The sequence below is a fragment of the Marmota flaviventris genome, chromosome 7 (assembly GCF_047511675.1).
Source record: "Marmota flaviventris isolate mMarFla1 chromosome 7, mMarFla1.hap1, whole genome shotgun sequence".
Taxonomy (NCBI): Eukaryota; Metazoa; Chordata; class Mammalia; order Rodentia; family Sciuridae; genus Marmota; species Marmota flaviventris.
Genome location: NC_092504.1, coordinates 31,360,936 through 31,375,754, shown reverse-complemented (window position 1 = coordinate 31,375,754; position 14,819 = coordinate 31,360,936). Strand labels below are relative to the sequence as shown.

Sequence of the window (14,819 nt, the reverse complement as noted above, 5' to 3'; positions counted from 1 at the left end):
TACAAAAATTTAATTTTACCTTTGGCCATAAGGCTCTATAATTGGCTCTTCTATGGGGATGCACCTTGGTGTGCCCTGGCTTCATACACACCACTGCTCTTGGTGGGATTCAGCAGAGCAGGAGCAGTGCAGGTTTGGAATTAAAGGAAATTCCAAATTAGGTGTAGATTTTTTCCTCTGGCAGCTTTGGAACAAATTTAGACCCATTAACATGTTTGAGTTTCTTATTTTTCATTTATAAAATGGGGTGAGTTGTGGTGACCAGATGATTTCACAAAATGCTTTTTGAAGTATACAATATTAAAGTTGTCTTTTAGCCTGGTGGTCTTCAAACTGTGGGTGTTCTCTTATTAATAGGCAAACAAACAAAAACTCCAATTCAGTGGACCAAACATTAAAATAATAACAACAACAAAATATCAGATGTTGCTTGCTTCGGAGTAAATTCCCCCACCCCAAACCCTGGTACTGGGGATTGAACCCAGGGCTGCTCAACCACTGAATTCCAGCCTCAGTTCTTTTAATTCGAGACGGTCTGAATTGGCGAATTTCTGTCATTTGGCTCAGGATTAGAAGTGAGGCTACTGCCCTCAGGCTAAGGCAGATATTTACACACCCAAGGTGTTTCTTTATTTTTTGGTTCTGGGGATTAAACCTCTAGGGGCTTCACCACCGAGCCTAGTTCCCAGCCCTTTTTGAGGCTGGGTCTCACTAAGTTGCTTAGGGCCTCGCTGTGATGTAAATTGCTGAGGCCGGCCCGAACTTGCGATCCTCCAGCCTCAGGCTCGGGAGTGCTGGGACTGGAGGCGTGGGCCGCCCGGCCGGCCCACTGTTTCTTTCTACCGGTGATAGTACAAACTTTTGGAAGACTGCAGAGCAGCGCACCTTCCAGAGGTGTCACTGGGAGGAACCTGGGTACCCGGGACTGAGAGGAAACCCATCCTGTATCGCCCATCTGGGCGCCTCGGCCAAGAAATCGCGGAGGGGAACCCACGCGCTGACCACGACCCGATGACCTTTCTCTAGGGCAGGCCCCGCCAGCCCCGGGAGCCACCTGGACGGCGTCGCACCTCCCGCGTCGGGGCGGGGTCAAGAGGAAGCGCGCGCTCTTGACGTCATTGCCGGGCGCCGGTGCCTCCGCTTCTGCCACTTCGCGGGAGAAGTTGTTGGCGCCAATGGATCCCGAGTCCCGATAACGGATTCCCCAGCCCGCCGGCCTTCCAGCCTGCTCCTTAGTCCTAGGGCTGCGATGGTGAGCCCCCGGGGGAGGCCGTGCAGCTCGGGGGCCTGGGAGCCTTTGCAGGCCGGGGGCGGATGGAGTGCTCCTGGGTGCGGCGTGGGGGAGGACGGCGGTGGGTGCTCGGCGGGGGAGCCCAGGCACCCGCGGGGCCGCACACCCTGCTCTGGCTGCAGACTTCCCTGGGAATGCGGGCTGCGGCGCTCTCCGTCGCCCGATGCGCGGGGATTTGGGTGCTACGCGGCACTTTCACTCTTTTTTCAACTCTGGGGGAAGGGAAGAAGGAAGAGTGGTGATGATTTGGGGACGGAGCGTTAAAGTTAATTTCCTGTTTACTGTTGCTCCAAAACTCCGTTTAAGTGCTTCCTGGAGCGCTGATTTCAAGATGTGGGTCAGGAGGAAGAATGCAACAAACTTTCCTTTCTTAAGAGTAAATTGCCTGAGGCCTTCAAGTTTCATGATGAGCAGCTCCCCGCAACTCTCTTCTCAGTCTTTTTGAGTCTCAATGGCTATAAGGGGAAGACGGTTCATTTTGTTTGAATGTTCATAGGAGTTAAACGGATAGCACGGTTTACCAGGAAAAAAACAAAAACGCAAAGAGTAGAAACAAATGTACTGTATTTGACAGCTGTCATCCCTTATCACCTGATGTTAAAACAGTGATCTTAAACCCCCCCAAACTTAAGTGCATAATTCTGTATAAAGCATTTCAAACGAATTGAGAGTACAATAGCAGCCGGCAAGAGACATTCATCATGGTATGGCAGTGGATACAAATATGTGCTTGAAATATTTCTAAAGGGTAAATTAAGCTGTTCTATTAAGACAGAAGATACTTACCAATCATATGTAATTTTTAAAGTCATTCTTAACCTTGTCAGAATGCCAGCATTCTGAGGAAAAAAGTTTCATGCCAAATTGGGAAACTTTGCAGCCCTTTGTGTTTTTTCTCAAAAAAGGATATAAAAATGATGATAATAGCCACCCTGAACCAACCATCATCTTCAGGTCAATATGTGAGCTGTTTTGCTTTTAAATACTTTCTTTTTTTTAAAAAAAATATTTTTTTCGACATTGATGAACCATTATTTTATTCATTTATTTATATGTGGTGCTGAGAATTGAACCCAGTGCTTCACAAATGCTAGGCAAGTACTCTACCACTGAGCCACAATCCCAGCCCTTAAATACTTTCTTTTCATATTGACCCATAGCAGTTCAGTTTTACAGATGGTAAAGAGACTTTTTAAACAATTTGTCATACAACTATGGTTGAACTAGAATTAGAACCTAGGTGTTTCTGGCTACTGCATTTTACTACCTCCCTAAAATGATTATCATTACACTTTGGATTTGGGGAATCATGGTAGGGTGGAAAATTGATGAGATTTGAAGTCTTGAAGGTGAAAATGAGATGTTGTTTTAGTTTAGTAGTTTATAGTTATATGGTCTTGAGCCAGTTAAGTGGCTTAACTTTAGTCTCTATTTCTTTATCTGTTTAAAAAAAAAAAAGGTGTGGGGGGGATAATAGCTATCCCTCCAATTTTTTTTTAGGATTAAACAAGATAATATCTATCTATCTATCTATCTATCTATCTTCCATTTTGGAGCATGGTATGTAGCAGGTAATATACAACTGCTTAATTTCCAATAACTTGTTTCTTTCAGAAGGGACTCTGAAAAAAATACATAAGATTTTAAGGGAAATTGTAGATGCTTCTGATGTCAATTACAATGAACCAACAGCTTGTATGGTTAATTTCTGATCATTTAGGTACTTTTAAATTTGGTTCTTTCTTTCTTTAGAACTTCTGTTCTTGATGCAGTTGAAAAACAAACCTTTTTGTAGAAAAGAAATGATCAAGTTGGTCAATTTTACTGTTTGCTAATGGGAAAAGGTTCTAGAAAGTAGTAAGAATTTTGTATTTTGGCTTTTGACTTAGCTCTCCAGCCTCTAGTACAAAAAAGTCTAGCAAAACCCTAGGCTAAAATTCTATTCCACAATTTTTTTTTTTTATGCATCTGTGTACAAGTTATATTATAGGACAGTAGTTCTTAAATTCTATTTGAGTCAGTTCCCTTTGGTAAATGTGAATGGCATGCAACTTTTCTGCCCAGAGAAATACACATAGGCCTGTAACATATCATCTTAGCTTATTCACAGACAAAAGGTAATCTGGGAGCTCCATTTCCCCCCAGATATTTTCCAATCAGAAGTTACTAATAAAGGAATAAAACACTGTGTCCACATAATGGAATACTGTTCAGCCACTAGAAAAATAAGAAAATTATATACCCTGATATAAAATAATCTCCAAGATATAAATTCCTCTGGAAAGAAATACAAGGAATTAACTGATAAGATTAATTGTTGTCAGAGATGGGAAGTATGTGTCTGAAAGATATGTGTTTTGAACCATGTGAATATAAAAGGAATAGAAATGAAGTCTAAAAGGAATAAGAAATGAGTCATGTAAACAATTTGAATTGCTATGAGAGTTAATAGTTTGCTCAAAATGTGAATAAAACCCAAGAGATGCTACTTTTAAGAAATCAGCATATAGGTTGACATGGCAACACACACCTGTAATCCCAGTGACTCAGGAGGCTGAGGCAGGAGGGTTGTAAATTGGAAGCCAGACTCAGGCAGGCAGTTTAATGAGACTTTCAAAATAAAAGTTTAAAAAAAGGGCTGGAGATGTAGCTCAGTGGTAGAGTGACCCTGGATTCAATTCTCCAGTACTGGGTGGGCGGAGTGGGGAATCAGCATATGTCATTAATTGGTTGGCATAATTAAAAATATACATAAGGTTGAATTAAATACATCAAACTTAAGGGGCAGCATTTTTGAAGGACTGTCAGGTCACTTTAAATACATTGTAATCTCAGCTGCTTTGTCATTGTTTGCTGTGTGAAATTCTTGCTTCCCTGGACAGTGTTGTGATCCCATTGTAATGTAATTTTGTCATATATCCTAGTACTTGGTCTATGAGGCCCCTACCTGTCTCTCTGATTTTACATCTCAGTTTTGGGTGGTATGAAGTATAGAGATCAAAGTTTATTCTTGGGCATGTGGATATTTAGTTGTTCTGGCACCATCTTTTGAAAGGGCTATTCATTTCCCATTGAATTATCTTGGCACAGTTGGCAAAAATCAGTTGACTCTAAATGTGATTTAGATTTGTTGGATTTTTAAATTCTATTTCTTTGGTCTCTGTCTATTCTAATGTTGCAGTGCACTATCTTTCTTAATGTGGCTTTGTGATAATTTTTGAAATCTTTCGGAAGTAAGAGTCCTCCAACTTATTTTTTTTTTCCTCCAAGATTGTTTTGGCTATTCCAGTCTCTTAAATTTCCATATGCATTTTAGAATAAGCAGAGTAGCTAGGATTTTGATAAGAAATGTGTTGAAACTGTAGATCAATTTGGGGAATATTGCCATCTTAAATATATTGTCTTCTGATCCATGAACATGTAATGTCTTCCTATTTGTTTAGATCTTTGATTTTTTTCAAATAACATTTTGAATTTTACACTTTTTCTTTTTTTTTTTTTTGGCAGTGGGGTGGTAGGTACTGGGGATTGAACCCAGGGGTGCTTTACTACTGAGCTACATCCCCAGCCTTTTTGATTTTCTTATTTCGAGACAGGGTCTTGTCTTGATAAGTTGCTTAGGGCCTTGCCTAATTACTGAACCTGGCCTCAAACTTGCAGTCTTTTTGCCTCAGCCTCCCAGGTTGCTGGAATATAGGTGTTTGCCACTATGCCTGGCTTATACTTCTTTTTGTTAAATATATTCCTATAATTTATTATTTTTGATAATATTTTAAATGAATTTTTTTTTTCCTTTTTAGAGATTTGGCCTCATATTGAGGGCCTCATAGGTACTAGGCAAGTGCTGTACCACCAAACTATACTCCCAGCCTTTGGAGTTGTTCATTTCAGTTTTGGATTGTTCATTTGCAAGAGTATAGAAATATGGTTGAGGGCTGGTGATATGGCTCAAGTGGTAGCGCGCTCGCCTGGCATCTGTGAGGCACTGGGTTCGATCCTCAGCACCACATAAAAATAAAATAAAGATATTGTGTCCACCTAAAGCTAAAAAAAAAAAAAAAAAAATATTTAAAAAAATAAATATGGTTGGGGCTGGGGATGTGGCTCAAGTGGTAGTGTGCTTGCCCGGCATGCGTGCAGCCCGGGTTCGATCCTCAGCACCACATACAAACAAAGATGTTGTGTCTGCCGAAAACTAATAAATAAATAAATATGGTTGGATTTTGTATATTGATCTTGTATTCTTGTTGAACTCATTTATTCTGATAGTTTTATAAAGGATTTCTTATGATTTTCTATGTGAGTGTGTTGGTTAGCTTTCCATCACTGTGACAAAATACCTGAGATAAACAACTTCCAAGGAGGAAACATTTATTTTGGTTCATGGTTTTAGAGGCTTCAGTCCACAGTTGGCTGGCTCCATTGCTTTTGGGCCCATGGCAGGGCAGAACATCATGGTGCCTGGGGTACATGGTGGAACAAAGCTGCTTACCTCCTGACCACAGGAAACAAGGAAAGGGGAGAAATTGGAGTCCCAGTATCCTTTAAGGGCATATCCCCAAAGACTTACCATTCTCCCATTAGGCCCCCCTCCTAGAATTTCCGCTACCTCCCAGTAGTGCCACAGACTGGCAACCAAGCCTTTAACTCAGGAAATTCTGGGGGACACTCTGGATATAAACTTGAGAAACTTAAGATGAAAAACAGCCCTCTTTGCAGAAAATAAATGGTGAAGTGCTGGGGCTGTAGCCCAGTGGCAGAGCACTTGCCTAGCATGTATGAGACACTGGGTTTGATCCTCAGCACCACATAAAAATAAACAAATAAAATAAAGCATGCTGTGAAGAAAAGAAATGATCAAGTTGGTCAGTTTTACTGTTTGTTAATGGGAAAAGGTTCTAAAAAGTAGTAGGAATTTTGCATCTTCTGGTATTTAGTTAAGCCCTCCAATGTCCAGTACAAAAATATCTAGTGGGGCTGGGGTTGTAGCTCAGTGGTAGAGCACTTGCTTAGCATGTGTGAGGCCTTGGGTTTGATTCTCAGCATCACATATAAATAAAAATAAAAGTCCATTGCCAACTAAAAACAAATTAAAAAATATATCTAGCAAAAACCTAGACTAAAATTCCATTCCATAATTTTCTTTTGAAACAGCTGTGCACAAGTTATATTATAGGATGGTAGTTTGTAACTTCTCTTTGGCTCACATTTCCCTTTGATAAATGTGAATTGTATGCAAATTTTTGCCCAGAGAAATGTACATAGGTCCATAACTCATTGATTTAGCTGATCTACAGACAAATATTATTTTTTGTGTGTGGTACTGGGGATCAAACCCAGCACCTCAAGTGTGCTATGCAAGTGCTCTTCCACTGAGCCATGCCCCGAACCCCAATGTGTAAGACTTATTTTTTTAGTCTGTGAAAAGAGAGTCTTGTCCAATCTAGGTATCTTTTATTTTGTTTTCTTGCCTATTTGTGTTTGTGTGTGTTTTGCTGTACTAGGGATTAAACCCAGGTCTCACACATGCTTGGCAAGGGCTGTACCATTGAGCCATACCTCCAGCCCTTAATTTATTTTGAGATAGTGTCTCATTAAATTGACCAGGCTAATCTAACCTTGTGATCCTTTTGCCTCAGCCTCCCATGTAGCTGGGATTATAGGTGAGCAACACCATACCTGGCATTTGCCAAATTCTTTTCTTTACTAGAACTGCCACAATGTTAAATACAAATGGTCTTAGGGGGATCTTAGGGGGAAAGCCTTCTTCGAGCTTACTTTTTGCTTCCAAAGATCTTAATAAAATTTAAAATACTTTAAAATTGTTAAACTATCTCAAATTTTATTTGCTATGCTGTCACCAGCTACTTCAGTGTATATTTTATTCAGAAATATAGTTTTGCATTTTAGTGATTAGTTCAAGATAAGAGATTTTTATATTTAGAGATTTGGTGATGTATGTTCATAATCAATTTCTGCTGTTTCTGCTTGTGAATCTGGTTGGCTATTTAAAAATATTAAACAGAAATATTTATATTTCATCAATACTGTCAAAATAGAGAAGTGAGACCAACAGACAGTATTTTGGAAATCACTCTGCAGAGCACTGTGATACTTATTTTGCATAAAATACTATACTCTTGAAGATAAATGACCACAGTGACATAATTTGTTTCTGTTCACATTTTTCATAAGCAAGTATTACTTGCATGTTGTTGAGCCCATTAGCAGTAATTAGAGTTCCTTTGGTTACACCTCAAAGTAAATATATATCAGCTTTTGTACTCTGACATTCTAAAGCTTAAAGGTTATTGTGGTACTCATTTCTGTGGGTTTAGGAGGGTTTGTTGCAAAAACATTTTTTTAATCTCTATTTTTTTTTAGTTGTCAATAGACCTCTATTTTTTTATTTATATGTGGTGCTGAGAATCCAACCCAGGTCCTCACACATGCTAGGCAAGTGGTCTACCACTGAGCCACAACCCCAGCCCTGTATTAATAGTTTTGAAATCAACCAACCAAGGAGGAAACATCTTGATATGGGTTGAAGACATACTAAATGCCTTATTTATTTGTGTGTGTGTGTGTGTGTGTGTGTGTGTGTGTGTGTTTGAGTTTGACAAAATCAGATATTTTGTTTTAGCCTATGTATATTCAGATTGTATTTGGGCTGCCTGATATGCAATACTTCTCTCTAATAGTGTTGTAGATTGTTAGTTATACCTTAAATGAGAAAAATGCAAGTAGCCTTTTCTTATATTTAAGTGCATCTTAAATTTCAAACCTTTTTTTGGGAGAGGGGCGTTACTGGAGATTAAACTCAGGGGCACTCAACAACTGAGACACATCCCCAGCCCTATTTTATATTTTATTTAGAGACAGGATCTCACTGAGTTGCTTAGTGCCTGGCTATTGCTGAGGTTGGCTTTGGACTCAGGATCCTCCTGCCTCAACCTCTTGAGCTGCTGAGATTACGGATGTACCACAGCGCCCGGCCTTTTATTACAGAATGTCTTGGTGTTCTCAATTTTCTCACCTTTTTTTTTTTTTAAGTTGTAGATGGACACAATACATAAGGGTTTGTTAAATAAGTAAATAAATGAATTTCTGAATCAGGGCAGTGGCAATAGGAATGGAAGGGAGAATACAGCAGTATTTGGGAGCAAGATTAGGTGAGAGGAGTAGGTGGAGAGTCAGAATGAGGAGGAAAGACAATGTGCTTGTACCTTCTTGGGTGAACAGAAGTACAGTGTGTGGAGATGGGAGATCAAAGGACAGAAGCAAGTGCCAGAAGAAGATGGTCATTATGAGTTGGAGGCCCCTTTGCGCATTTGGACAGAAGTGTATGGAGCTCAAAGGAGGTTTGGAGTGGAGGGCAAGATTGGAAGGTGTGTATTTTAAGTTGTATGGAGGTTAAGTGGGTACCTGTTAGCTCACACAATATGAGTGTGGGTTCAAAGTTGTTAACTTGGATTTCGTGATAGGATTTGGGAAAATCCCCAGAACTGCATTCCATATTTAACAAAACAAAACAAACCTCACAAATGTATGATATGTCAAGGCCATTGTACTGTGTAACTAATTAAAACAAATAAAAAAACCCCTCAGAGCTGGGTATGGAGCCCAGGGAATCCCACATACAAGGCAAGTGATGGACCTCTAAGCTATACCCCTAACCCTCCATACAGAGTTTTCTGTGCATGTTTGTTTTTGTGTATTTTTGGGGAATGTATTCATACCTTTCACCAGATTTATGAAAGTGCAAACACTGCTGGTATTGTTAGTGAAAAAACCATTCATTTTTTTTTCCTTGACATGTGCTTTGGCATATTTTAACAAGTGGGTACCTCTGTCAGTGGCTTACAAGCTCTGCAAGGGGATGGACCACAAGGATAGGGAACTATTGTATAGAGTGGTACATGATGCATTTTCTGAAATGTTTGATGAGTGAATAAGTACAGATAAACTTTGTATCTCCAATAAAAAAAAAAAAACTAGAAGGTAAAACTTGTTGGTATGAAGACATTTTCTCTAGCCCTTTCTACATGACTTTATATGTAAGCTATCAAAACATTTCATTACAACGAATAAGGTAACCTAGAGAACTACATTGTTGTGCTATATTATGTTGTAGGTCTCTTTTGGGTTTGATCTGAATTGTGCTCATTCAAGTAGTTAATATTTGTTTTTTTGGATCAGAACTCAATTCTGAAAAGTTGACTTATACAATATTAGCCCTGGTGGAAATGTTAAACTTATGAAATAAACCGTTAGATCAGGCACAGCCGTCTCAAATGCTTCAGTTATCCTAGTTATGCAAGTTTGAAAGGGGACCTTAGTTTTTAAACCTGAATTATATAATTATTTCAAATTCTGTTGAATTTTGCCAGTGTTGGTTTATATTTTTGGGTCAGATACCTGAAAACTTTTGCTCTATATTATTTAATTGAGAGAGTAGTCTTAAGTTTCTATGATATTGAATGTGACTTCAGTCTTTCCTGTCCTCTTGCACACACCTAAAAATGGAAGTGAATCTTTTCATTGTCATGGAAGGAGCCTACCAGATGGTCAGTAGATTCTAGGCTGTGTTGGGAGAATGATTTCTAGTCCCCATTTCTCTTCCTGTACTGTGCTTTATGGCATCTGTTTTTTATTTCCTATGCTCAGCTTTGTTTTCTAAAGCCAGAAAGATGAGAGCAGAAAGTAGAATTAAGTTCCATGAGAACAAATTTTTGCTTGTTATGTTTATACCAAGCCCTAAGAATAGTTAGTTCTTGGACTCAATAAGTTTTTTTTTTTCTTTTGGTACTGGGGATTGAAACAAGGGGTGCTTAACCACTGAGCTACTTCCCAGCGTTTTTTTTTTTTTTTTCCTTGGTATTTTGAGACAGGGTCTCTCTAAGTTACTTAGGGCCTTGCTAAGTTGCTGAGGCTGCCCTTGAACTTAGAAGCCTCCTGCCTCAGCCTCCCATGTCCACTGGGATTCAGTAGTATTTCTTCTTGAATGAATAGATGAGTAGTGAATAAAGGAAACTGACTCAGGACCTTGCAAGTCTTCCTGTTTAGAACCTGTTAATGTTCAAAGGTTTCTCAAATAACGCTTCTGTTTCTCATGGTGTCTTCCTCAGGGAAGTTCTTGAGGCAGGTGCCACACTTTGATGTATCAGTAACATCAGTTTTGTATGTAGTGATATTTCTGATTTTTTAAAAAAGTAACTTGTTTGGCTAAAACAAATTTTGAAGAAGAGGAAGTACCCTATTAAAATGAAAGTGTTTTTTTTTTTTTCCCTTAGCCACAGTATTGTTTTAAGACAGGAGAGTAACATAAAGATCAAATATAGAAAGTTAACTTTAATAATTCAGCTCACAAATAATGCAGTTTTAACTTCTTAAAATTCATACCGAAATATGAACTCCAATTAAAGATTTTTTTTGATACAAATTTATTTTTAAATTTAGGAATTGATGCACCCTTTTACTTTGTTTTAAATACAAGGTTTAAAAAGTATTTGTAATTTCTAGTAGGAAAACATGACCTGAGTGAGTACCCCCTGGCAAACCACTATTGAAAGCTTCAGCTGCCTTTGGTGCAGAGCTGTGGGATTAGCTTCACAGCACTCAGCTGTCTTGAGGTGAGACATCAGAGGTTCACTGTTCTGTTACTGTGGCATCCATTAGGTGATCTAGATTGCTTTTCCTTCAGGAAGGGCTGTCAGGAGGGCATTATGCTTTACCTCCAAATTTGGCTCACAGTTTACTGCTGAATGGGTTGCTCAGGTATTTTGACATGTTTGCCAGATTCTGGGCCACATTCTGGAAGTCCTCCATAACACCAGGCTTCTGCATAGCTGCAAGAACCTTTGTGTCACTAAGAATTTCACTGAACCCAGGCATTCCTCCCATTCCAGGCATTCCTCCAGGAAAGCAACCTGGAAAAGAGCCATTCTGAGCTTTTGATTGTCAGCTGGCTTCTTTGTGCTCTTCTCAAGCCTTCTTAACCCTTTCTAGGCTTTCACTGATCTCTCATCTTCCTGCTTTTACTTGTACTTTCTCTGTGTTCTGCAAGTTTCCAGGCCCTCCCTTGAACTTCTTTCAGCATTCGCTCTAGCATTCTAATTCAGACACAGGCAAGGCAAGATCATAGGCTGCTACTTCCCAGTGTCCCAGAAGAATATGTACTTTCCCTTGCCTCTTGGAAGACTGAGCTGAATCAGGATGTATTGGAATGGCTCTGTCACAGTTCCAGATGGCAGCATTTGGCTGTTCTAATTTGAAAATGCTGGCTCTCTTAGTATACAGAATGGCCACCAGGAGATTTGGCATGATGGCATCAGTGAACAGGTCAATGGCTATGCTTAGTCCACCATCATTTAGGGCTGCAGTGGCAGCCCCTTTCTCCTCTCTTGCCTGGCCTCTCATCACCTCCGTTATTGCTACATTTCCATCTCCCATTTCTTGAGGTTGTTTGTGTCTGGTTCAGTTGCACCTTCGCTGTAAATTTTTAGATTACTTCCCTCAATAATTTGCCTGCCTCTTTTTCTTTGCCTTCTTTCTACTTTTTCTTCCTCCATATTTTCTTCTGATTTAGATTTATGAGTAGCAGGTGACCCTGTAACTGCCACACCCTCCCTATTTCCTCAGGAAGTGTACTTTGTATTTCCTCTGCATGCAGAATGCTTCTGTCCTGCCCACGCATTTTTCAGGAAGACCTGAAACTCACTCACTCGGTGAGGATTGAACCCAGTGCTCTGTACTGTATTTAGGTCTTTATGTACTAATGTACCCATTTGTCATCAGTACTGGACGTGCATGGTTGGAGGTGGGAGGCAGAGGGCCTCCGCTGCCGCTGCCCAGGCTGCAGCCCCATATTTCAAAACAAATCTAAGCCACACACAGTTAATCCCAGTGATTCTGGTGACTGAGGCAGGAGGATCACATTCAAGGTTAGCCTCTCCAATTTAGAGAGACACTGTCTCAAAAAAAAAAAAAAGGTTGAGGGGGATGTAGCTTGGTGGTAGAGTGCTTGCCTAGCATGTGTGAGACTCTGGGTTCAGTCCTCAGTACTGCAAAAACAAAAAGAAATCTACCACAGTTTCATTTTACATAATCCAGAGCCTTTTTTTCTGATCCCAGGTTTGAAGGTGAGTGGTTTTAGGAATAACCATTTATGTAGTCATTGAAAATTAATCAAACATCTATTTAATCTGGTGTACTGACCCTGTACTTGAGATATGGTAGTAAGATAGACAAGCTTGCTGTATGGAACTAACAAATGTCTTTAAACTTAACTTTCTATGAGCATCAGTTGTTAAGCCTCAGTTCAGGTGTTGCTTCTTCAGTCCTGTATTAAGTGCTCCCCGTGCTTTCATAGCCTTGTGGTTAGCTTTTTATTTTTATGTGGTGCTGAGGATTGAACCCAGTGCTCTGTACTGTATTAAGCCTTTATGTACTAATGTACCCATTTGTCTTCCAGGAAGCTTCATGAAGGCATTTTTTCTCATAAAGGAGCACTCAACTTTGCATCCTAAGTCCCTGGCACAGAGCCTACCTGTAAGCTTAAAAGGATCAAGTGTATCAAAAATAGTAGGAGGAGGCTGGGGTTGTGGCTCAGTGGTAGAGTGCACTGGGTTCAATCCTCACCGAGTGTGTGAGGCACTGGGTTTGATTCTTAGCACCACATAAAATAAATTAAAAAAAAAAAAGGTCCATTGACATCTAAAAAATATTTTAAAAAAATGGTAGGAGGGGAAAGTGCACGTAGCTAATTGGGGCCTACATCTGCATTTGCATAGTCCCTAGAGTTATAGGAACACTCTGAGGAGGCAGCCATGGTCAAGTTGAAAACTAGGATAGAGATTTGGAGTGAGAGGACCAGTTTCCATTCCGGAGGTTTTTGGTGTGCCACTGCTAATCCTCATAGGGGTCCGTGAGGCAGGTGGCATCATGAGGAGACGAAAAAGGACAGAGAAATGAAGTAACTCATGCCACGAGTCTCATAGTAAGTGGAAAACTTGTTTGTCGGACTTAATTATTCATTCCATTCATTTATAAAATGGGAATGCATTTTAATTTTATTTGCACTATTCACCACACAGAATTATCAAAAGACATAAATCTGTGTCCAGTTGCTGTAAGTCAAATATGAAAACTAAGCATTTTACTTAGTTTTTCTGTTAAAATTTGTTATTTAACTTTTATGTGATCTTTGCCTGAATCTTTTGCCTCGCTTGAATTGACCTGTTTGTTCAAAGAAAGAATAGTTAATAACTGCTCTTTTTTGGTTTCTGCTCCCCAGAAATGGTCAAAGAAAAACTATATTCTGGGACAAGTGGTATGTGCACATTTAAAGTTTTACTTCCCTAGTAGCTGGGGCTACAGGCATGCTACATCCTGGCTACATTTAAGATTTTGATAAGTGGGGCTGGGGTTGTAGCCCAGTGGTAGAGTACTTGCCTAGCACATGTGAGGCACTGGGTTCAATCCTAAACACAACATAAAAATAAATAAAACAAAAATATTGTGTCTGTCTGTAACTAAAAATATTTTTTTTTTTAAATTTTTTATTGTTGGTTGTTCAAAACATTACATAGTTCTTGATATATCATATTTCACACTTTGATTCAAGTGGGTTATGAGCTCCCATTTTTACCCCATATACAGATTGCAGAATCACATCAGTTACACATCCATTGATTTACATATTGCCATACTAGTGGCTGTTGTGTTCTGCTGCCTTTCCTATCCTCTACTATCCCCCCTCCCCTCCCCTCCCCTCCCCTCTTCTCTCTCTGCCCCCTCTACTGACATTCATTTGTCCCCCTTGTATTATTTTTCCCTTTCCCCTCACTTCCTCTTGTATGTACTTTTGTATAACTCTGAGGGTCTCCTTCCATTTCCATGCAATTTCCCTTCTCTCTCCCTTTCCCTCCCACCTCTCATCCCTGTTTAATGTTAATCTTCTTCTCATGCTCTTCGACCCTACTCTGTTCTTAGTTACTCTCCTTATATCAAAGAAGACATTTGGCATTTGTTTTTTAGGGATTGGCTAGCTTCACTTATCATAATCTGCTCTAATGCCATCCATTTCCCTGTAAATTCTATGATTTTGTCATTTTTTAAAAAGATTTTGATAAGTATTGCTGAATTATCTTCCAGGAAGGTTATGCCAGTTTTTACTTCTCTCAGCGTTGTGAGCATCTGTTTCCCCACATCCTTGATGAATTTTAGCATTATCAGTCTTTTAAAGCTTAGAGGAAACCAATCACATTTTAATTTACCTGTTTATTATTTGTGAAGTTGAGCGTCTTCTGTGTGTTGGTTGTTTGCATTTCATTTTTAACTTGTCTATTACTAGCTTTTATTGTTACATTGGCTTATCTTCTGTTGATTTGTAGGAACTCATTTATGTATTACATATATTTACAAATGTTGTAGACAGTTTTTGGTTGCCTCTATTTTAACTTTTTGGCATCTTTTTTGATTTTTATCTAGTCAGATCTTATGATGTTTATAGCTTTGGTTTTCTGCT

General features: G+C 39.5%; 1 protein-coding gene and 1 pseudogene across 1 annotated transcript in view; one reads left to right on the top strand and one right to left on the bottom strand.

Moving 5' to 3' along the window:
• Positions 1-1,130: 1,130 nt before the first annotated feature.
• Rfc1 (replication factor C subunit 1) overlaps positions 1,131-14,819 on the top strand; it is a 72,652-nt gene continuing 58,963 nt past the window's right edge. The window contains exon 1 of the mRNA XM_027938658.2: positions 1,131-1,252. Coding sequence (XP_027794459.1) covers positions 1,250-1,252 — 3 coding nt within the window. The 5' untranslated portion in view covers positions 1,131-1,249. The remainder of the gene's footprint in view (positions 1,253-14,819) is intronic.
• Positions 11,015-12,078, bottom strand: LOC114093951 (hsc70-interacting protein pseudogene; annotated as a pseudogene).